At 38.8% G+C, this 25,522-nt stretch overlaps 1 protein-coding gene across 2 annotated transcripts in view; it reads left to right on the top strand.

Moving 5' to 3' along the window:
* The first annotated feature begins 13,136 nt into the window (after positions 1 to 13,136).
* The window catches only part of Ppp1cb (protein phosphatase 1 catalytic subunit beta), a 41,583-nt gene continuing 29,197 nt past the window's right edge, over positions 13,137 to 25,522 (top strand). The window contains exons 1-2 of one of the 2 annotated variants that reach the window (XM_078029465.1): positions 13,137 to 13,286; positions 13,504 to 13,644. In XM_078029465.1, the coding sequence (XP_077885591.1) occupies positions 13,593 to 13,644 (52 nt within the window). In that variant the 5' untranslated portion in view covers positions 13,137 to 13,286; positions 13,504 to 13,592. Of the gene's footprint in view, positions 13,353 to 13,503; positions 13,645 to 25,522 lie in introns of both variants that reach the window. The other variant, XM_078029466.1, reaches the window with a different exon arrangement.

Here is a 25,522-nt window from a genome sequence, read left to right as displayed (position 1 = left end):
TTTGAGTTCTTTGATATATTTACATATATTGCAAATACCTCTCAGCCTGTGACTTGGCCTTTCATAAAAGCTCTTAATCTTAATGAAATTCGATTTATTAATTTTTCTTTTCATGGATAGCATTTTTGTACCCTATTTAAGAAATCTTTGACTGCCCTAAAGTCATGAGATATTCTCCTGTGTATTCTTCAGAAGCTAGGCTGTTTTATCATTTAAGTTTATAATTCACCCAGTTAATTTTTTTATATAAGAAGAAGTCAAAACTCATATTTTTCCACAAGAATACTCAATTGTTCTAGAATTGTTTATTTTAAAAACCCATCCCTCTTTTTTGCACATCATTTACTGTGATAATGTATATGGATTCTATACTCTCTTTTCGATCAGTTTGTTAATTCTCTTACCAATGGTACAATGTCTCAATTTTATATTAATCTGATAGTGCGATCCACCAACTTTATTATTTCTCTTCAAAGTTGTCGCACATATTTTAGAGCCTTTGTATTGACATGTGAATTTCAGAGTCAGCTTGTCAATTATGATGACCACCCCTTAACCAAGAAAAAGGTACTTGGGATTTCTTTAGGAATGAAGTAAATCCATGGATTAATTTTGAGGAGATGGACATTTGAATGCTGTGTTTTCCAATTTATGAACATGAATGTGACAGGTGGTTCCATTTACCTAGGTCTTCTTTAATCATAATCTAGTCTTTACACTTTACTTATATATATCTGTGTCATTAAATGTTCCTCTACAACATGATTTGTAACAATTTCATGTATCCCACTACATGGAAATACCATAGTTACTTTAACTAACTCCTAAGCATTAGGCATTTGTTGCCATTTTTTGTTCTTATGAGCAACACTGTGATAGTCATCATTGTATATCGTATCAGAGTAAAGTGCCTACTATATAGAAGGAGCTTGTGTGGGTGTGTATGCGTGTGTGGGTGTGTGCGCAGGCATTCTGGAGATTGAACCCAGGCTTTCATGCATGATAAGCGAGTGCTCTATCATACTGAGCTATGGCCCCAGACCTAGAAGAGACTTTGAGGAGAAAAGACCAGAGTATTCTTCCTGTCTTACTCTGGGTATCCCTCTCCCCCTCTCTCTTTCTTACCACGCTCAGATACCAAGCAACACACACACACACACACACACTCACATTTATGATAGTTGGTAGGCAGAAGGTGTTAAACAAATGTGTTTTTCTCAGACTCTGAACAGAGTTTAAACATTCCATTATATACATCTCATGGCTGAAGCAAATGCCATTTTATAAAGGAAAAAAATTTACATTTTTCTAGTTTTTAGAAAACATTCTATTCACCCTAGTGAAATGAGAAAAAGCTTTAACTACTAAAAAAAGATATTTTGTGGCATGAAGTAAATTTCTCAGATCCTTGATTTCTTCATCTATAAAGAGAATACGGATCATGGTGTTGAAGTTCCCCCAGTGTCTAACATTTCACTATTTGTCTTAATGGAGTGGTAGAGATGAAATAGATGGATTCAAACAAACAAAATACATTAAAACATAAAGGAAAACACAGAAGGAAGAAAGTTACATATGGAAAATATAAGCAATAGGAGTTTCACATCCAAAATATATTGATGAAAATTAATTCAAATATATAAATTCAATATGTAAGGTCAGTATCCAATTATATACCATAAATAATCAAGGAAATGAGCAGGAAGTTTGTACACTTGATTTTAAATATAAATTATCATACAAAAAAGAAAACTCATTAAAAATGGAAATTAAAATGACATTAATATATCACTATGCATATTAAACTAGCAAAAATAAACAGAAATCCGGGTGGATTGTGGCTCAATGACAGAGCACTTGACTAGCATGTATGAGGCACTGGGTTCAATTCTCAGCACTGCATACAAATAAATGATAAAATAAAGGTCCATAAATGTCTAAAAAATTTTTTTAAAAATAAATAGAAATCATAAAAAATCAGCAATGGATTAACCATGGAGAAGCCTGATATTTAATGGCTGTGTATTATTCAGCTACACAAAAATACCATTTTCTACTAGTTTCCTAAAGATGAACTTTTAAATTGCCAATGGGTAAATTTTACTGAAGAAAATCTATAAATATGTACAAAAGAGCTGTAAAAAGTTTTTATATTGTTAACTAATGATTCCGTGTTAGGAAATATATTCCAAAGAAATATTGCAAATTGAAAATTAAAAGTTTACAGAAATATTAGAAATTGTATCTTTTTACTAACAAGATTTTGGACACAGTCCAAATGTTGCAGTCAAGAAATAGCTCTGTAAACCAGAACAAAGTATTTAAAATAAGATTCACTTAGGTCTTCATTCAATAAACATCTAAGTGCATATTATGAAACAAAAAAGAAATTTTAAAAAATGAGTTAGAACTCAGACTCTGGGATATAGATGTAATATCTATAGGCAATGTTTCTTAAAGGTTTACTGTGTACTGATATTTCAGCCCTTCGTAGGTATTCATTCTTTTTTTTTTTTTAAATTTTAATATTTATTTTTTAGTTTTCGGCAGACACAACATCTTTGTTTGTATGTAGTGCTGAGGATCGAACCCGGGCTGCACGCATGCCAGGCGAGCACGCTACTGCTTGAGCCACATCCCCAGCCCAGTATTCATTCTTAATATACAATTCTGTTAAGTGAGTATTATTATTATTATGCCTGAAAGTGATGAAACAGGTTGGTATAAATCAGCAGTCCAGTGTGAGGAATTCACTCCTAATCATTAAGTCCAGCTCTGAAGCTGCTGGACTGGGATTGGGAAGAAGGTGGGGGTGCCTCTAGAGCCTGAGCTCCAAATGCTTTGCTTATTTTAAATAGAAATAATAGGAAAGGAAGTTGTCGTTGGTGCCAAGCACCACAGGAGAACCAATAATAAAACCGTGGGCTTGGGCAGAGCTGGAAGACTGGGCAGGACCAGCCATGGAAGGAAGCCAGGGAGGAGGTGATACGGAAAAGGAGGCAGAAACACCAGGGATTGTGCAAGGCCCTGTGTCCCAGCTCAGGTATTTAGATTTTATCCTGAAGATGGTGTGGAGTACCTGAAGGATGTGAGCAGGTACGTGGTGTGATCCCACTATTCCAGTGAAGTGTGAGTTGCAGGGTGGGGATGTAAGGCAGGTATGAACAGAGTCGTCCCAGTGAAGATGGAGAAGAGTGCGGGCCCCACTGACCAACAGAATGTGCTCAATAAGGAGTGGGCGTGAAAAGCACAAAACCATACATATATATGTAATATTTGTTATAAATATTTATTATGTAAATTATAATTATGTAAATATTACATATAGCTGATTAGTGGAGACTCATACACACTGAGCTCTAAGAGTATAAATAGGGGAAGAAAATGAACCTAGACTGAGGGGTCACCATGTCCCACTCTAGGTTCTTTGTGACATGACCTCATTTAGTGCTCCCAACTCTGCCAGTCAGGCATTTGATTCCTATTTTGTTGGCGAGGATGTTGAGATCCCAGAGCTTACGTGAGCTGCCTGGTGGGTGTGGCTTGCAGGAGGTGGAGCTGGGGTGTGAGTCCTGGGTTGCACGATGCCAGGTTCCTGGTCCTGCCACTCTGTCATGGGACTTTCATTTTAATGGGAAAGATTATATCACATTCTTTTCTCCTGTGACATTTGGATCATGGCAATTGAGAAAGATTTCAAACTTGGGCAATGAGAGAAAGATGAACTTTCTTTCCCCTATTACTGTGGTTGCAGTGAGCCCTAAAGTTCATGCGTTAGAAACCTGATCCCCAATGCAGGAGTTGAGAGGTGGGACCTTTAACAAGTGATCAGGTCATGAGGGTAGATTAATGCTGATATTGGGGGAGTAGGTTAATAATAATTATCAAGAGAGTAAATTTATTATGAAAGTGAGTTCAGTTCTTCTCTCTCTCTCTCTCTCTCTCTCTCTCTCTCTCTCTCTCTCTCTCCTCCCCCCCCTTCATCAGATGTACTCCCCCTCTATCTTGGACTTTCCAGCCTCCAGAATTGTGAGCCAAACAAACTTCTATTGTTCATAAACTACCCCATCTGTGGTATTCTGTTACAGTAGCACAAAAGAGGATAGGCCACCAACTGCAGGGAATCCTCTCTCCAAGAAATTCTGGGGGCTTCCTCTCCATTTCTAACATCATCACTGTACAGTAGCCAGGCTCAGTCCAACACTGCCCAGTCTGGTCTGTACTTTAACAGACACATCCTCTACCATTTCTTGGATCAAACATTTTGAGTGGCTTGGCGCAGTGGCGCATGCCGTACGTAATCCCAGTGGCTTGGGAGTCTGAGGATCATGAGTTCAAAGCCAGTCTCAGCAATGGTGAGGTACTAAGCAACTCAGTGAGACCCTGTCTCTAAATCAAATACAAAAAATAGGGCAGGGGATGTGATTCAGTGGTTGAGTGCCCCGGAGTTCAATCCCTGATACCCCCCAAAAAAATTTTTTTTAGAAGGGATTCTTGGAGATTACCTAATGCCAATGCTTTGTAAGAGGTTTCACGGCTTCCATGCTTGGTTTCCCTCACCCTCTAAGCTAGTAGGTCATGCGTCTTTTCTCCATCCCCTGGTGATCCCCATCACACTGGGAACATGATCCCACATGCTTACTTCACTGAGCCCTTCTCTACTTTTGCTTCTACAACCTTTCTGGTAACTTACTTATTTTTCATCTATGCTAAGCCTGTTTGCACCCCAGGACCTTTGCATGGTCCTTCTTTCTGCTGGATATAATCCCTCCCAAGTGGGCCCTCAGATATTTACATGGCCCCTTCATTCAGATTGCTGCTCACGTGTCACTTCCTCAGAGATCTTCTCTGACCCTATCAAGAACAACATGCTTCTTTATCCCAACCTCTTACCCTGCTTTACCATTCTTCTTGGCCTTTACACACACACACACACACACACACACACACACACACACACACAGTCCACCTCCTAAGGAACTAACCATCCTGGTTTGCCCAAGGAGTTCTGGGGTGGACTTTAAATGCTGAAACCTGGAGAATCTCTGGCAAAACTAAGATGAACTGATCACTCAATCCCTCTCTTTTCACAGTATAAGCCTGATGAGAGGAAGCACTTTATTTTGTTCTCTGTTGTATTCCCAGCACATGATACAGGGCCCAGCATAGAGTAGGTGTTCAATAAATATGTACTGAATGAATATATGAATCGTTTCCTGTGTCAGATGGCATCAGGTTTAAACTCTCCTACCCACCATCAGATCCCTCTGCACCTGGCTCTTCTTCCTTATTCCACCCTATTTCCTGCTACTGCCTGATGCACAATCTTCTCCACTTATCCCAGTCTCTTTGCCCTTTCACAAACGTCACCAGAAACAATCTCTTCCCTGAAGAGCCCTCCCCTGTCTCTCCCTCCTGAAGCATTCTCTTTGACCTGCTCTGTTTTGTTTCGCTTTGGAGATCTGCATTAGTTAAAAAAAAAAAAAAAAAATGTGGGAGGGATGTGTGGGTCCCTATCAGAATTCCCTGGGGCATTGTTTCAAAATACTTTTTCCTCCACTCCCAATGCTGAGAGTTAGTGAGGACATTCCTGGGAGGAGAAGGGGAAATCAAATATTGATATTTTTAATAATAATAATAATAAGTTCCTGGGCTGATTCTGACAACAAACACACAGCTACTTTTAACAGAAAGTTATTGATCTAAATCCCAAAATCCTTCACAATCCAGTCCGAATGCTTTTGTGGCCTCCCTGCTGTAAACATCTCGTCTAATCTCATGGTCCCCTCCCTCGCTGGAATTTGAAAAGCTCAGGATTTGATCCACACCCCCAGGCACTGGTCACACAAGACCTGCTTAAGAATATGGACGTGTGACGGTCGCTTACCTGTGTCTGGCTAGGGTGTCCCAGGGATGTGCACGGGGTAGGAGACAGGGGACCCCCACCCTTCCCCTGGAGGCAGTTGAGATAGAGCTCCTTTTCCTTCTTTCCTAGAGACTCTGCCCAGCTGCCTGCATCACCCACATTCTGTCTGCTCCATTTCTGCCGGGAGGTCACTGTCACCGGGCACTACCACCACTGGCCCACTTTACCCCCTCTCACTTTTTCTCACTTCCTCTCACAACTTTGACCTAGAGCTGGTCCCTAACTAGCCCAAGATGACTAGAAAAAAGCCAAAGCCTCTGAGGCTCTGTTCAATGTAATAATGTCACTGAAAATTCCCAGCACATGCTGGGTGTGGTGGTGCACCCTTGTAATTCCAGAAGCTTGGGAGGCTGAGGCAGGAGGATTGTGAGTTCAAAACCAGCCTCACCTTCGCAACTTAGTGAGGCACTAAGTAACTCAATGAGATCCTGTCTCTAAATAAAATATTTTTAAAGGGAGGGGCTGGGGATATAGCTCAGTAGTTAAGCATCACTGGGTTCAAGTTTCAGGAAAAAAAAAAAAAATCCCAGCACATGGCATATCCAGCCTACTAGGTGGAACCCAGGTCTCGCAGTCAGTATAGTTTTCTTAACAGTAGCATCATTATGAAGAGTACCCTAATGGAATTAGAGTTTGTGCTTGTACAACTGCGTTCTCTGGGTGGCTTGTGCAAACCAGAACTGGAATATGAGGAACAGAGCAACCTTGGCGAAGCAACTAGGAAGTCACTGTCAAAACCTGTAGGGACACATGTTAATTGCCAATCATGTGAGTGTGAGTGGGCTTGGGATGCCAGATTCTAGAGAATTTCTGTGCAGGGGAGAAAAAGAGGACGTTCTCACACAGTGTAGTGTCTTTCTAGTAAAAATCTGAAAGAGACAGAAAGATGAAAACAGAGATCCAGATTCAAGACCTAGTTTTACTATTAAGTCAATGCAATTTAAACTTTCTAGATATCAACTTCAACTGCCAAGTTGAATGAGATTAAAAGTAACCGCACCTTTTAAATAAAAAGTTCCCAGCCCAATATGTTCCCTCCCTTTTTAACTTCTGTCCTTACACTCCTGTTTGGAAGCCAACTCCTTCCTAACAATCAAAACCCAGACCCCATGACCTGTGCTCAGCCCTTCCTTCCTGTGGACTCAGAGGTATCTGAGCATCCTCACTCTCCAATCCGTTAGTCCAAACTTTGTCTCCCATATTGGGTCCAGGGCTCTTTGGGAATTGGAATTAGAATTGTCGTCATTCCTATTGCTCAGGGTAGTAAGAAGCAGAGATGTATTTTCTGCCATATCAAATTAGAATCCTCAATGGATTTTCCCTGTAAACTTTTGTGTTAATTGGTGGTAAGAGTCCATACTATCATGGATACTTTTCTACGGTTGCATTAAGGATTAAATTGATTTTGCAGACTGATGTGGGAATTTAACAACCATTTGTACCATGGTCTCTGTGGGAAAATATATTCTGTGTTCCAAACAATTGACCTTTTGGACTTGATCCAGTTCCTAACTTGGGGACAGCTTGTACAATATTATGTATGCTACGTTTTGGGCTTCATTTGTGTGTCTTAGAAAAAAAAAGATTTTTTTAGAGCTGGAAGAAACATTGAAGATTGTTAAGTAATGGACACAATTTATAGGTAATGAAACTAAGACTCAGAAAGACAGATTTGTCTGAGGGTATTCAACAACATTGAATACCCATTTTGAAGCCAAAGCTTTTCCCACTAGCCAGATCATTTTGTGGTCATCTTCCCTCATAGTCATTAAACTACTTGAAGATTGGGAGGTCAGATTCAAACACACTAAGTGTTTCATACATACTTAATTGGTTCAATATACATTTTGCTTTAGAGGTTTATTCATTATGAGATCTTTTAAAACAACAAGTACCATTGGGCATTTTAATCCCATATTTATAATACATTGGGTCTGCTTTAAATCAAGATTCAAATAATAATTCATACATATCCTATTTAAGCAATATTTATGTTGAATGTAACCCCAATGAATGTTTTTCACAGCCTACAGATACATCTGGTTTTAGTTTTAGGAGCTACATGCCATTACTTTTAATGTGTTCTTAGTGGGAACTTACTAATTTTATAGCTACATTAGAACACTTGATTCTTCTTCTTCTTCTTCTTCTTCTTCTTCTTCTTCTTCTTCTTCTTCTTCTTCTTTTTCTTCTTCTTCTTTTGGGGGAGTCTTATTTAGCAAAACCAGTTAAAACAGAGACTTAGAAAACCATTCAGACGTAAACCTTCTCTAAAAAAAACCCTAAATATTAATACATAATTTGGGTACACTAAATAAGAAGAGAGCAACCATCATTAGAAACAAAACAGTTAAGCTGTTTCATTTGAAGCAAGTTTTCACACTGTGTAACCTTTTTTGGGGGGAAACAAACAGTTATTGGTTGTTTCCTGATATCTTGCCTACAGGATGGGAGAGCATCAAAAAAGAAACAACTCCACATCTGTAGATGACATGGTTTCATTGTAACAAACTAGGACTGACCTAAATATACCCCTGGCCCTGCACTCTCATTACAAGATAAAATGAAGGGCTGCAGAGCAACACTTCAACGATTAAATGATGTGGTTAAATAGTTGCTATTTGTGGTAGCTGTTCAACAAATTTAACTGCCTTGTAGTTAACAGTTCTCTATAGCTAGTTAACTCATTCAATTACTAGGCATTCATTTTGCATTCAGTTGGATGTATTAGAAAGTTAGTTTAACATAAAATACTCCACAGAAAATGTGTTTGTGTTTGTGTATGTGTGCACGTGTGCACATTTTGGGTTAAAAGGAAGGTTATTGCAAAGAGGCATTTAGTTATATTTGCTTTAAAATTTTTGAGCTAGAGGCTGGGCGTGGTGTCTCACAAGTATAATCCCAGAGTCTTGGGGGGCTGAGGCACGAGGATAGTGAGTTCAAAGCCAGCTTCAGCAACTTAGCGAGGCCCTAAGCAACTTAGTTAGACCCTATATCTAAATTAAATATAAAAAGGGCTGGGGGATATGGCTCAGTGGTTAAGTGCCCCTGGATTCAATCCCTGGTACCAAATAATAATGATGATGATGATATCAAAAATTTTGAGCTATGATAAAAAAAGACATAAATGCCTTATGACTTAATTGATAACTTTGGCACTTAAATTATTCTCTTGTATGTGTACTGAAATTAAATCAAAACTAAATATTAAGGAAAAAGTCTTGACCCTGCCCATGTATACCACCTAGGTCTTATACTATATAGAAAGGGTCAATCTCCTACTAATGTAGACAGATCCCTATTTGATGTTTCAATTTTCTTAAATTGAGCTGGCTACAAAAGCTTTTGACATTTGGCATAAAGAAGGGCTGTTTTCCAGGTATACCTAATAAAATTTAAACTTAATGCCACTCAAGTCTTTATTGAATACTTGATGGAGAGAATTTCTATCGATGGATTTCTATTTCTAGTATTTCTATTGATAACTCTCTTAAAAGCTGTCTTGGATTAAGCCAGGGCATCAAAGAGCCACATACTATAGCCCTCACACTTCACTACCTATTCCTACTCACTTTCACACCATATTGGTGATTGACCAATGCTGAGTGGCACATAAGAAAAGCATCCCAATAAAAGTCTTTGTTGTGTTTACTGTAAGGAGTCACAGGCTGCTGTCTATTTTGTTCCCAAGAGCCTTCTTTGAGGACAAATCCATAGGGACGTGGCTCTTGTCTCAACACAGTGATTGTTGGCTTTCTCTGAGCCCTGTTTTGCCTTTTTCTATGGACACTAGGGTGTCCCAGACATTACCTATTAGTAAATAAAAATAAGATCATGATTTTATTAAGACCTCCAAGCTGTGAAGCCCCAGACTCCTTTCAATCAGGAAGTCCAATTAATAATTAGGAGTTTACTTCTACAGACATTTCTGGAATTACCCCAGGATATTGACATGTGACCCAGATGTCTCCCTAGACCTAATGGTATGCTGGTAAATGTTCAATAACCATTCTTCAGAAATAAGGCAGAAAAGTAGCTATCTATGACTGGTGAGATTATAGTTGATTTTTATATTTTTCCTTCATTTTCCAAATTTCCTCCAATGAATACATCTTTACTCTGAAAAAGAAAAAGTGGGGTATAGTACCTACTATAGGGGCAAATGAGACTTGAATTGAAGTGGGTTAATTTTTGTCCTTATTTTACACAATGTGAATATGCATATGATTTTCTTAAAAAAAAAGAAACCAATGTTTTAAATGATGGTGATTTGCCCCCAGAAGCTGTTGGGGTATTAAGTAACATAGTTTTTGCATCAGTTAAGAATTCTGGGCTGGGGATGTAGCTCAAGCGGTAGCACGCTCGCCTGGCATGCATGTGTGGCCCAGGTTCGATCCTCAGCACCACATACAAACAAAGATGTTGTGTCCGCCGAAAACTAAAAAATAAATATTAAAATTCTAAAAAAAAAAAAAAAGAATTCTAAATTCTTGGGCTGGGGTTGTAGCTCAGTGGCAGAGTGTTTGCCTACCATGTATGAGGCATTGGGTTCAAGTCTTAGCACTACATTAAAAAAGTAAACAAATAAAATAAAGGCATGCTGTCCATCTATAACTACAAAAAAAATTTTTTTAAAGAATTCTGAATTCTTATACAAGTATTTTGGAAAAGTTGGTTGGGCCCCTAGTGATAAAGTTCTTTTATTTTCATAATGGCCCATTCTCTCCCAGGATTCCAGGGTCCTGGGAAACCTGGTGGGGTTGGAGAAGGGAATAGCTGCAGACAGTATTCAGAACTACTCTCCTAACTCTTCTGGCTCTCACAACTCTGCTGAGACTGATCTCTGATCCTCTCATGGTGATTTCCCCCCAATGCCCACTTTCTTTCTGTGCAATCCACTTTCCTTTGGTTGTCCTTGTCCTTTAAATGAGACTTTTGATAAGTTAAGTATTTGAACCCTAAAGGTAGACAAGGATCAAAGTTATTTTTCATAAGATTCATGGAAGAGATTTGGGGATGTGGTATCCAACTCTGCAAGCTGCTGTATTCAAGTCCCAATTCCTGCACAGCCAAAACACCTACTCCACTTGTAACTGACCTTCTCTTTGATTGCTAGATATCTGGGAGTCGTATTTATGCTCTTTTCTATTTGGTAGTACTGAGGATTGGATCTCGGGGCACTCTACCACTGAATTACATCCTCAGCCCTTTAATTTTTGAGACACGGTCTCCCTAAGATGCTGAGGCTGATCTCTAACTTTCCATCCTCTTGGTTTAGTCTCCCCAGTATCCGGGATTACAGGTGTGTGCCACCACACTCAGCTCCTGTGGCCAATCTCTAGCAAACCAATGGGAAAATTATACCATGCATTTTCTTTTGTTCTACTTTTTAAATTAACTAATTCATTAATTTAGGTTCCAGAGATTAAACCCAGGGGTGCTTAACCACTGAACCACATCTTCAGCCCTTTTCACTTTTGAGACAGGCTCTTGCTAAATTGCTTAGGGTCTCACTAAGTTGCTGAGGTTGGCTATGAACTTTCTATCTTCCTGCCTCAGCTTTCCAAGCTATTGGGATTACAGGCCAGCACCACCTGGCTCTTGAACTTATTTTAAATTTACCCTGCTGCATACATTTATGTAAGCTATCTTGACTTCTTTCTTCTGGGTTGAAGTTGGGTATAAATAAATGTACAACAAAGAAGAAAGAGTGATGATGAGCTATTTCTTTAGATTTTTTTTTTAAGAGAGAGAGAAAGAGAATTTTTAATATTTATTTTTTTAGTTTTCGGCGGACACAACATCTTTGTTGGTATGTGGTGCTGAGGATCGAACCCGGGCCGCACGCATGCCAGGCGAGCGCGCTACCGCTTGAGCCACATCCCCAGCCCTTTCTTTAGATCTTAAGGCCCCAAATGAACTGGCAGTAATTGCAGAGTCTATGAAATCTACTCCAGACAGACCACAGTTATGACTGGTTACCTGTTCTAACTTCATACACCGAGAGGGAGTATATGACAAATGTTAAGAGTGAAGATGCTGGCACTAGATGTCTGTATTTGAATCCTAGCTCTGTTCCTTACTTGTGTGATTGAGAGCTAGGTAGGCGCTTAATATTCTGTGCCTGGATTAACCACATCCACAAGGTAAAAATAGGGCTGTATAAGGATTAATAGAGATAACAAGTGTATAACATCTAAAACACTGCCAGGGCACCAGCATGAATCTCAATAATTCTTAACTGTTGTTAGTGATACATGGAAGGAGGGAGCGCTGCCTTGAGCTTGGGGAAGAGTCATGTCTGAGTGTCCAGAAAAAACACCCCTGGAATGGGTCAAGGCCATCCCTCTAAGCACTTCCCAAAGCAGGCTAAACACTGTTGCTTGCCTAGATTCTTTAGATGGATACTTTTTATCCTGCCCTTTTAAAGGCAGTTATTATGTGGCGGAAAGCCAGCTGAGCAACTAACCTTCCCTAGTCCCGGTGTTTCTCCCTTCTATGTGACAGAGACTTGATGGGGGCTGCAAGCACAAAGATAAATGTGGTTTTCGCCTCTGGGAGCTGAGTGTGGGAGATAAATGCTTAAACAACGACAAGAGAGGAAGATTAAGCAACAAAACGGAGGCAAGAACAGAAAAGCACCGTGGAAAAATGGTATCCACAGAGTGGATACAGTTGTAAGGTGTGATGTACGCGCTAGCGTGAACGCAGAGAGCAGTACCCATGTAAATTTTTACTACTGAGGACTTTTCCAGGGTCCACTTTAATGCTTGTTTCATCCAGGGACACCTGGGGAACTAGTCTTGGAGAACAGTGGGTTATAAAACCCCTTGTTTGCAATGTCAAACTTTTTCAGCAGAGTAGCCCCTTCATGTTTCCACACACCTGGTTTTCAAACAAGGATGACTGCAGTCCACGTCTCCTACTTAACGGAAACGTGAGGAATAGCTTGCAAAATCAGGGAATGACGCCAAGAAAAGAAAAGCAAAGCGGGAAGGGCACAAACACTCAGCCTGCAGTGCGATCGCGCCCGGGGGTGCAGCAAAAGGGGAAGGTCAGCTCTGCCTACGCGCCCTCTGCGTAATGGGAGCTTCCTCGGCTAGGCAAGCCGGAATCCCTCCCCGCGCCTGCGCCGCCCCGGAGATTCGGCGCAGTGGACGTGGAAAAAAAGAGGGCCGAGCACCTCGCGAAGTCTGCCGCGGCGGGCAAACCGCGTCCACTGCGACTGCGCGAAGGCCTGAGAGGGGTGGGGAGCGAGAGAGAGCACGCGACGCGCCTGCGCGGAGGGCGGCGTGGCGCGGCGGCGGGCAAGGGCCGTAGGGAGTGAGTGGCGCTGCGGGTGGGGCCGTCGGCGGCGCTGGTGAGCTTTGCGGAGCTGGGCGGTGCCGAGGAGGAGGAGGTGGCGGCCTGGGTCTGACGCGGCCGGGTTCGTGGGGGCCCTACTTGTTTATTTATTTATTTATTGTGGGTGCCTCCGAGTGTGCGCGCGCTCTCGCTGCTCGGCGGGGAGGGGGTGGGGGGAGGGCCCGGGAAAAGGGGGAGTTGGAGCCGGGGTCGAAACGCCGCGTGACTTGTAGGTGAGAGAACACCGAGCCCGTCGCTGCAGCCTCCGCCGCCGAGAAGCCCTTGTTCCCGCTGCCGGGAAGGAGAGTCTGGTGCCGACAAGATGGCGGACGGGGAGCTGAACGTGGACAGCCTCATCACCCGCCTGCTGGAGGGTGAGTGCGGGCGCCGGGCATCCCTCGCTGTCCTCGCCGCGAAGCCGGAGGGGCCCCTGCCCGCCCGGGCATCAGTCCCCGGGAGGGCGGAGGGGCGGACGAGCGAGGAGGGGATGGAGAGGCCGGGGGGCGCGGGCGGGCGGCCTCCGGAGCGGCCGTGCGAGAGGGGCTGGGCCCGGGGACCGAGGCCGACAAACCCATCCGCGGAGACAGCCTTCGGAAAGGGCCTCGGGACTCCCCTGGCCATCGTGCTGGCCTTCGGTGACCCTTCCAAGGAGGGGGCGAGGGTGCCTGCCACTGGGCATTGTGTGTCCCTGGAATGTGTATTTCTTCTCTGTTCTCTTTGTGCGTTGCCCTTGGTTGCCTCCGATTGTCGTTCCGGCAGTGGATTTTATAAAAATCCTTCTTTTAGGTGGGACAGTTTCATCTGCTCTGCATTTTAAACTCGATGCGCTAGAACGAACTCTTCTTTAAGGAAAAGATCGAATTAGCGGGAGTTTACGGACAGTTTTATTATTTGGCGTGGGGGAAAAAAAAGTGAAACAATGTTGATCGGGTTGAAGATACATGTTAAGAAAAGGGAAACATACTGATACGTTTGTTTAAGCAATTGACTTTGGGATTTGAACGTTTAACAGGTTTAGACGGAGTTTAATTTCTGCACAAACTTAGTGAAGGTCTATTGTAAAGCCTCTCTTGGGTTGAAAAGGTATTTGCATAGAAGTCTTCGCAGCATTTAAAGTTTTCCGGGCCCTGGTGGTTTTGATTAGTTATGTGTTGGAGCATAAGGGGGAAAGGAAGAGATGAGCAGGCCAGTGTATCTATTCGTTGCAGGATTTTATGCAAAGTTAAACGCAGTTTTCTGCCAAAGGGTCCCTTTACCCTAAAATTTGCATCATCATTAATTGTTTTGTATATAGGAAAGAATTCAAGTCTTTTCAAACAATTTAGAGTCCTCTTTGTCAAGACATCTTCTAAGGATTGCATATAATTTGTTGTTATTTCCTAAAAATTACCTGAAGGTAGTTGTTTACTATAGCGAAGCAGTATGTACTTATATTTGGAAAATCATCAAAGAAGATTATTTGACTTTAGGGGAGGGTACTAAGTTTCTTTTTTCAACTAAAGCGTTGATATCTGGAATTTTTGAACAACAATTTTGTGTGTATCCCTTGTGTAGTTAAATTGATATATTCGCCCCAGATGTGAAAGCCTTCCAGCAGTCTGCAGACTGAATAGGAAGCAGAAGTTTTATTAGGAATTCTTATTTACCTTTTCTTTTACTATGAAGTTATTCTTGGGAGGCCCCCTGGTGCTTGCAGTCAGTGTTCACTACTTAAGACTTTGTCGTCTTTCACAGATTGTAATGCAAAGTACAATTTTTTTGGGGAAAAAAATTGTACTTTGCATTATCATACGAGGAAAATATAGTTATTTTTAATTTTTTGTATCTTGATAGTCTTCAGAGTTTACCTTATAAGCATAAAATAGTAAATTTGTCTATTTTAAAATGTGCTCAATCTAGAACCTTTCAAGTCAGACAAATGCACCTTTTTATGATTACAGATCCTTAAATAACTTCACTAGTGGGGTTTGAGATTAATGGGGGGAAAAAGGCACTTGGGAAAGTAGCCTAGTGATTTCATTGTGAATCCAACTTAAATGCTTGGTTCTGGTTTTGGGTAATCTTTTCTTTTTGTTGCAAGAACTCTAGACCAGATATATTTTCCTGGTTTAGTTTAGCAAGTGTTTATTGAACTCCTCTGTGCCAGGCACAAGGAATCCAAAGATAAGACATAGTCTATTCACTCAAGGAGCTCCCAGTCTAAGCTAGTAGTGTTTCAGCTTTTCCCAGCCTCTTTGTTTTTATGTTTAAATATTATTAGTGAAGTTTCATTACTTCTTAATCCTGTAGAAGCATATTTAGTTTGAAAGTGCCTCCCTGGGATTCTAAAGTATTACATGTTCCTCCCCACCCTCCCAAATCTAGACCATCTAAGGACTTGTCCAGAGCAGACTCAGATTTTCTAGTAATTATTTTTAGACTTCAAAGAAAAACATTGTCTACCTTGGTTTTTAATGATATGTGCTAATTAAACTTAACTCAGATTCAAGTGATGGTATTTTATAAAGCTGCCTAGCAAAATAGCCATGGTTAGATTTTTTTGTTGTTGTTTAATGAAATTATGACCAACAAAAGATAACATAATTAAAGTTAGATAAGAATAAATTTCAAGAGTTCTAGTGTAGCAAGTGACTATAGTTAATTATGGTACGTTGTATTCTTGAAAAATTGTGAATATGTGCCCTCACCACAAACAACCATGTTAGGGGATACATTTGTGAATTAGCTAGATTTAACCATTCCTGTGTGTGTGTGTGTGTGTGTGTGTGTGTGTGTGTGTGTGTGTATGTGTATGTGTGTACACATATACATACACACTTTTTTTTCTTTTTTTTTTTACATACACACTTTAAAACAGTACTTTGTACACAATAAAAATATACAGTGTTGTATTTATTTATTTATTTTTGAATTGGCTGGAATTTCTCTATAATAAGGGAGAAAATTCAGCAGGACCTTATGTCATTTTTAAATGCTTATTGTAGTTCCAAAACATATTCCTGCTTCTTCTTTTCATATGTTTGTTGTTGTTGCTGCTGCTTTAGTTTGGTTTTGGTACTGGGTATTGAACCGAGGAGCACTTTACCACTGAGCTATATCCCCAGTCCTTTTTATTTTTAATTTGAGATTAGGATCTCACTAAGTTGCTTAGGGCCTCCCTAAATTGCTGAGGCTGGCCTTGAACTTGGGGCAATCCTTCTGCCAGAGTCACTGGGATTATAGGCATTCACCATCACCCCTGGCTCTTCATTCTCTTTTACTATATCAAATTGGTTTACACACTTCTAGTTTCTCTTTTGGTTGGTCATATCTAATGTATTTTTAGAGAGCCTTTTGGACATTTTAATAAATTTATGCTATTTAGTGTAAAATAATCATGCTGGTTATTTGGACAGTACATGTTTCTTTGTATATTTTCTTGGGTTAAGTTTTACTTAGAACTAAAAGCCAAAGACTACTACCACTTTATCCCCTGTGGTGACCTTGCTACCACATTTTTGTGGCTCACCATGGTGCCCTTGACTCAACTGAAACTTCTTTGTATGGGTAACCTGAAAAGTCCAGTAAAAAGCTTTTTACTTAGTTCTTCTCTGAGGAGTTAGGGTAAGAGTGGGAGTATAGCAGAATCACCTGGGGGACTTAGTTCAAACTATAAATCTGAATTTATTTTGGAGGAAGGGAAATGGGATGAGTTGAATCTGATGCATTTGGGAGGAGGGTAGTAAGGAAACTGTTGCTGTGTTTGAGATAGTGCCAGCTGTGTTGCCACCGACATGACCCAAATATTTAAAAGCTAAGCTGATAATTATGTATCATGTATTCAGTATTATGTATGAAATCATTTTATTTGGGATTTGCCTATTTTCTAATAATGAAAGTAAGTCATTCTTATTGTAGAAAACTTGGGAATGGAAAAGTGTAAAAGTGGGGAAAGGTTCTCCATAATGTACTCTATGATAGATAGCTTTTTAAAGTCTTTGTTGTTGTTGTTCGTTGTTTTTTATTTTACACACACACACACACACACACACACACACACACCAGGCCCAAACAAAAGCTTGTACAGGGCTTTATGTACCATGTGAGTCACAGACTAGCAGCACTACATAAACCTACTTGGTAAAAAGATGTGTCTCTATTTGGAACCACTAATAGCTTAATGAAAACCTTGGAATATGTTTTATTCTTGTTTTTTTGTTTTTTAAATCCATTTTCATTTTGCTTTGACCTGTCAGATGTTTGAATTTGTGGAACTGCTGTTGTTGAATGCATATCTCCTTTCCTTCTTGTGGATCACATATTCTTCAGATTTAGTTAGGCTGACAAACTAACATACAGGAAATTTTCCTCTTGGTGTCCTTTTAAAGGTTGAAGAAAAGAAATTGATTTGCAAAATGAAAGAGATAAATGAAACCACATTAAAAACCCCTTCTTTTCAAATGACATCTTTATTGAGATATAATTCACATATCATATAGTTTGCTTATTTGAAGTGTGTAATTCAGTAGGTTTTTAGTATATCCACAGAGTTGTACATCTGGCACCATAATCAGATTTAGATCTATCTCTCTCTCTCTCTGAATTCTGGACATTTTATATAAATGAAATCATGTAACATGTGGTCTTTTGTGACTTAAAAAAATGTTTTGAAGTTTAATATATGTTGTAACATGTATCAGCCAGCCCTTTATTCTTTTTGTAGTTGAATAATATGTGGACATGTATACCATTTATCAGTTAATGGACATTTGAGTTGCTTTCCCTTTGGCCTGTTGTGAAAATATTGCTCTCAACATTTGTGTACATGCTTCACAAACATGTGAACTTATGTTTTCCATCCTTGGATATATAGCTAGGCATGAAATTGCTGGGTCACATGGTAACTAGCATTTGAAGAACTAATGCCTTTATTGATAAAATTGTTAATTCTGACCCAGCAGTCTAATGATTAGGAAGTGCTAGTTGCTCCTGGCAACCTCTGCTTCCACAGTGAAAGTTAGTAGAAAGACTAAAGTTAGTAGAAAAGAGCAGGTTGATCACCTGAAGGTTATTTTGTTTCTTCTCTTGATTCTTCTGGATGAGAGGCTAGAGGAGGCATGAAGATAGTGGCATACTTTATAACTGATTTGTAGGTTAGTGAGTTCCTCCCATCTTGTTAATAGTTCCAACAAGTGAGGGAATCTAACAGTTTGAAGAAGTAGCCCAGAAATGTTTTTATTTTATGCTATTTGAATGAAGTATTCATGGGGGATTTAGAGAACTACTTAAATTTGAGACAGGATTACATTAAGATTTAGCATTAGTGAGGAAGATAGTAAATTGTGTCTAGTAGATTTTTTCCCTTTTATATCCCTCTTCATTTTTATCCAGTGGCATGTATTCTCAGTTATATCAGCCATAAAATACGTATAGAGAAATGGTAAGATACTCTAAAATATTGACTAAAATCCTACTGTTTCTGAAACAAAGGGTAATCCTGGAAGTGTGGGATATAGGGAAGCAAGGAGAAGAAATGGTTTGTAAATATCAGTGGGCTTGGCAGTGATTTGGTGGGGTGGGAGATGGGGATTTCCAATTGAGTTTTCTGTGATTTAATTTTGATTGGATAAAAATTTATGCCATTAGGCAGAGACTGTTGCCTCTCTAGCAGCTGTAAATAGCCATTTTAAGGTTTGTTCTTTCTGAAAAAAATAGAAGATTGATGACAATAGGAGAAGAAAAAGTTCAAGACCAAAACTTCTTTTTCTTCCTATACCATTCACCTTACTCCCATTAAATTGGTTCTCAAAAGTTGTGGTTATTAGTAGGTAAAATGTAATTTTTTACACCTCATTGTTTGAAGTATACCCTCTAACAGACTTTTCATCATATTGATAAAATGAAAATACTTCAATGGAGACAAAAATCAATCTGTTTCTAGAGGTACAAAGACCAAAAAGAAGTTTCTTCTGAAGTGTAAATCACTAGTAGCTAGCCTTTTCCTGGTTTGATTTAAGAAATCAATCTCTGGGTCTAAGTGGGTTCTTGTCATACAGTAGGGGAAAAGGCAGTGGTAGCCTTATTCTGCTTCTGCACTGTTGGAAACTGGAGTAGAGTGATTCATGAGGGTTAGTGTAACCTTCCTGAAAGTCATTGGCCTCAAGGGCCTCCCTTCCCAAATTCACCTGCATTTATGCAAGGACAAGTAGAAGTATTAAGTTATATGCATAACATAAAGGGATATGCCTTTCATTCTTGATGCATGCCCACACTGTGTAACTTGAGATTTTTTTTTTAAAGAGTTAGATTTTCTTATTTTTATTTTTTTAAATAAAGGCAGCTGGGAAGTGAAGGAGAGGAGAACTGAGGTCCCACACCCTCTTCAAGGGTGTGCTCCTAGTTACCTCACTTCCTCCCATCAGGCCCCACCCCATAAATGACCCACCAGGAACTGGCCTGCATCACGTGGGCCTAACTTGAGATTTTGACGTAGCTTATTTCACTGTGAAGGAATTTTATTCCAAACATGTTCATCAGAATATCCCTTAGTAACAGAAGTTCCCATCTGGTTAATTACAAGTAACCAAAATAATACTTTCTTTTAGTACTTGTCTGACACCATTTCAGTTTCCCCTGATCTTATTTCTTATTTTCAAGGTTAAGAGAAATCAAAAAAGTTAACTTGTCAAAATAAAATAGATTTAAGGATATTTGGTATTACATAGCTTTCTCTGATTTTATATCTTGCAGTTTGAAGAAGTAGCCCAGAAATGTTTTTATTTTATGCTATTTGAATGTAATATTCATGGGGGATTTAGAGAACTAAATATAAATCTTTAAACTAGCTCAATATAAATAAATAGTAAATTAAAAAGGAACCTTCATAGGTACTTCATGTATGTTGTGATATAACTAAACAACGTGTATGTTGTTTGATTATCAGATAATGGAGCCAAAGTAATGAGAAAAAAATGACCAAATTTCTGAGTGGGAAACTTGCAAATTGTTAGAAAATAAGGCCTAATGTAGATGATGGAAGGGAACAGATTTTGTGAATTTTAGACCCCAATTTCATGTGAATACTGAATGATAAACAGATGTTTACACAATTAATTGCTAACCCAGAAAATATCAGAAAGTATTGATACAGTGGGGAAGCCATGTTGTATAAGGTTAAGGAAACAGGTTTTATGTGTACCTTAATTTCAGCTCAGCTTCAGCTTATTCTGCATATTGAGGATGATAATAGGTACCTGGTTTATAATGTATGTGTAAGATTAAACAGGTAATCTTACACATACATTATAAACAATTCTTGACACACAAAAACTTAGAAAATGTTCACCGTTATTATTGCTTAATACAAGCCTGAGCTAATAGTTAATAGAAAACTCTAAATGGTGCCGAATTGTACACCTTGCCTATATGATACTAAATTTCGAGAAGGCAAATTCTTCCCAGTACCTATTTAGTGTGTCTTTCACTTTGTGGCATACAACCACAATTCGTGTGTGTGTGTGTGTGTGTGTGTATGTGTGTGTGTGAATGAATCTATACACACACACGCACACATTACTTTCCCATTTCTTTTATCCATAGTATATTATCTGGTCTATTATATCAGTATTGGTGCTGAACGGGGAGAATTATTTCTGAGCAGAATAACATGGTGCAAAATTATTTTAGATGATGTGTTATACAGGTTTTTGTTTTGTTTTATTTTGGTCCTGGGGTTTGCATTCACAAGCGTAATTTACCTCTGAGCTGCATCCCTAGTTTTTTTATTTTTTGTTTTTTTTTTTTAAATTTTTATATTAAGACTGTTTTTTTGAGGTTGGCTTTTAACTTGCAGTCTTCGTGCCTCAGCCTTACAAATTGCTGGAATTACATGCATGCCTGGCTTGTGACTTTCTTTTGACTAGGGACTAGGTCATTAGATCTCAAACTTGGGGCTCCTTTTCGCTTAGCCCCCTCATACTTTTTAGAAGTATTGAGGACAAAAGCTCTTATTTATATGAGTTATAGATAAATAATTTATAAATATCTACTCTTTATTTCATTTAAAGTAGTAATAACCTATAATATTTTATTATAAATAAAAATAACAGAATGCTGTCATATTCATGCAGATCTCTTTAGTGTCCATTTTCATAGAAGACAGCTGAATTCTCATTTATCCTGTCTAATTTGAGACTCTGGTTTGGTTGAGTATGTTAAGAAAATCTGCATTTATAAACATGTAATTGGAAAAAGGAGTAATGCTTTTTAAAAGTATTTTTTAGATGATTATGGGTATTGTCTGGTATTATATCAAAATTCAGCAAGTGGTAGTTGTTTTTGTTTTTGTTTTTTGGGGGACCCAGGATTGAACTCAGGGACACTAGACCACAGAGCCACATCCACTGCCCTATTTTGTATTTTATTTAGAGACAGGGTGTTACTGAGTTGCTTACCACCTTGCTGTTGCTCCTGTTTCATCCTGTGGAGCCGCTGGGATTACAGGTATGCACCACCACACCTGACTGTAGTAGTAGTTGTAAGGTGAATCTGAAAAGATACCAATGAATTTTTTTCTCTGTACATTGAAGTCCATTGATTTTATACTTTAAATGAATCTTTCTCATGACTTTGTAACATGCATTGGTCATTTGGAAACTGGTCCCTGAATTGTGTAGATTTCCCAATGTCCACACATCTTGTACAGTATTAACCTATTAAATCTCAAGTTTTCAGTTCAGATATTTCAATGAGGGGCTGGGGATGTGGCTCAAGCGGTAGCGTGCTTGCCTGGCATGCGTGCTGCCCGGGTTCAATCCTCAGCACCACATACAAACAAAGATGTTATGCCCGCCGAAAATTAAAAAATAAATATTAAAAAATTCTCTCTCTCTCTCTCTCTCTCTCTCTCTTTAAAAAAAAACAAATATTTCAATGAAGTTTAATACAAAGGTGAGTTAAAAAATTAGTGTAAGTGGTATGTTTATTGCTCAATTTTTTACGGGTGTTCCACATCTGGGACTCTGGGACTTAATGGATTTTTAACAATTACATTTGTTAATATTATAACAGAATATCATCAGAAGAGTCCTTAAGTATGGAAAAGATCATGGTGCTAGATTCAAATATTCCTAATTTTTATTTTGAAGCTTTCAGTTTTATTCTTGGCAGCAAATTTAGTCTGTTTTTCTTGAAGTGACAGGCTGAGTTTGTTTATTTTTTAAAGAATATTGGTGAAATATCGAGTAGCAGTAGTTTGTCGGTTGTGCTTCCAGTAAAAAGTGTTCCTTGACATACACAAGGCTCTGGGTTCAATTCCCAGGAGTGGGGGTTGTGGAGAGGAGTGTTCTGTTAAAAAAAAAAAAGAACTAAAACAGTCATGCAAGTGTTTTTATTTGAGACAACAGAACCAATGTGTCATGGTATGCAGTAGTGCTTTATGGGTACTTTCCATTTTATCGTATAAAATATTAAAAAGATGTATATTCAAGAGTTAAGGTTTAATAAAATCAATCATTTTTACTTCTTCATCAAGGGCATTGTTGGTGAAGCTGACCTCTGTGTTTTTTTGCAAGTGCAGGCAGTGAACAATACACAGTGACTTTCAGTGCTGATTGGTGCCTTTGACTTGGTGTGTGTTGAGGTACCAGTGATTTTACCCACTATAGCTTTTGCACCATCATTGCAGATGCTAACACCATGAAAAATCAGCTCATATTTGAAAACAGTATGGCTAGGACATTCCTTTATCTTCTGAAATGTCCAGAGTTCACCTCTTTGTTTTCCTGTTTACTCTTATTATACCAGCTATTTGTTATTCATTGTGCCTGGAACGATTTTTTATTTATGATGATTCACGAACCCTTGGAGAATTCATGGAAGTCATAGGCCTTCTCAGAAAAATATTCATGTACATACATACACAATGTTACAGATGGTTTGGCATACTATGCAGTTTGTTGGGCAGACTCAAGATGAATTGAAAGTATGGCAACTGCCTAATTCTTCAAATTAAAACCAAAATTCCACATTTTCACTAGTTGTAAAAAATTTTTTCCCCATTACCAGGAATTGAACCCAAAGGGTGTTTGACCACTGAGCTACATTTCCAGCCCTTTTTTATTTTTAGGCAGGGTCTTGCTAAATTGCCAAAGCTGGCTTCAGCTTCCAACCTGTGATCCCCATGCCTCAGCTTCCTGTGCCACTAAGATTATATAGGCATGTGCTACTGCACCAGGCTAGTTGTAAAATTTTTAATTGTCTTTTTTTTTTTTTTTTGCATACAGACAGACTTTTGTGCTACATACAGACAAATTGACCTCACAAATTTAGAAAATCTAGATTGATTATCATCAATTAGTATATAACCTTGAGTGAATGGGGGAACAGGGTAGAGTAAATGCAAGTTAAAAATCAGTGGTTAATGAAGATTACTAAGATTCCATCAGGTAAACATGTATAAGGTGGAAAAATTAGTTCTTTTTTTTTTTTTTTTTCCTTGCTATCCTTCCTATTTTAGAGACGGTAATTCTAAGTAAAAACTTGCTTGGAGAAAGACAGATTATTAGTGAAACACTTCGTGTGTATACAACGCACACAAAGTATTATCATTCACCCTTTGAATTTAAAAAGCAAGCCTGCATTGGGAATTTTTTTACACAAAAAAAGTTGGAATATAATGGTCGAGTATAATTTTTTAAAACAATGAGAAAATGGAATTCTTTATAAGAGGATAATATTTTGCTTAATTTAGGTTCAAAGTTAGTGTTCTCCATCCAAATTGCAAGTGGTTATCTGCATAGTGATCTGTAATGAGATTTTATGCATTTCATCTTGGAAGATGTCTTCACACAGATTAAACTTGCCAAATATTACTATTAGTCTATGAGCATGTGATTTTAGTTGAACATATTCATCATTTATAGAATTCTCTTGATATTTGCCATTTAACGTGTCATTACTCTGAGATTAAATACCTCCAAATAGAGAATTAGGTAGAAGCTCAACTGCACAGTTAAAAAGATTTTGATGTCCAAAATTTATTTTGCTCTTGAATGGAGGTCTGAAGAATGCTATATTTTGAGCACAGAAAATACATCTGCTGCTTTTTTGTGGAGGAATAAAGATCTCACTTGTTACAACTTTTGGCAGCATGAGAACAGCAGAAAGCAGCTTGTTTATGATTCAGGGTTAATTGTTCTCAAATAACTGACTTACCACAATGTATGTTTACAAATAGGGTGGGTTTTTTTTTCCCTTACATTTCAGGGTTGAAATTATTAAGAAACATTACCAGGTTTGCAGCTAAATCTAATTCCTAAAACTATTCTGTTTGATAATAATAAATTCTTCCTATTCGCAGAAATTTCATTTCAGCCCTAAGTTTAAAAAAAATTACAACAAAGCTATCACTGCTAGGCCATGAAACTGCTGTGTTGATGGGGCAAATCAGCATATTTAAGAGCAAATGAAGTTAACCATCAATACTACTAGTTTAATAATATATGATATATTAAGATGCTTTTCCACAGAATAACTGCACCATAGTGTTTAAGCACCCTACATTTCACAAGGTAAAATTGTCCAACTACGTCTTTTTCTGCTCCGTGTGTATTATATCACTATTGGTTAACAATATGTCTTGGGAGATTGCACTTCAGGTTGTACTAAATTTTCTCAGCTTATTTGAAAATATTCTCGCCTGTAGTTGTTCCACACACACTACTCTTAGAGCTAACTTTTCAGCCACTTCAAATTCAGCATTGACTCCTTACATAAAGAAGCATTGATGATATCTGTCAGTTTTCAAGAACCACGTAAAATCACTCAAAATCATTTGTCTTATTTTAAAATTGTTATTGATCTGAATGTCCTCCAGTCTTCAATTACCATTCTTACAGAAAGGCTAATGAAAGAATATACTACTCGAGACAAATCACCGGAGAAGTTCCACTTTATTACAAAAGGCTGTGGGCTTATATAGATCTAAGGAGAGGTGGCAGGGCTTAGGTAAATGACGGGTCACTGTTTATTGGTAAGTTCCTCTGGATGTCAGTTCCGGAGCCCACAAAATTAGTTCTTATTGGGGCTAAGGTTTCCCGCCAGCGAGATTTAAAATTGGCTGGGGGGGGGGGGGAGGGGGAGGCAGGAAGAGAAGCTCCTCAGGCACCATGTTGGGGTTTCCTGGGGTGTGGCTGCCATTATACCTTTACCCAACAGCTAATAGCTTTTAAAATTTGTTGTCTCAAATTTCTTTGACTTCAAATCAAACACAAA

The sequence above is a fragment of the Ictidomys tridecemlineatus genome, chromosome 12 (genome assembly GCF_052094955.1).
Source record: "Ictidomys tridecemlineatus isolate mIctTri1 chromosome 12, mIctTri1.hap1, whole genome shotgun sequence".
Classification (NCBI taxonomy): domain Eukaryota; kingdom Metazoa; phylum Chordata; class Mammalia; order Rodentia; family Sciuridae; genus Ictidomys; species Ictidomys tridecemlineatus.
This window is presented reverse-complemented; position numbering and strand designations above follow the sequence as displayed.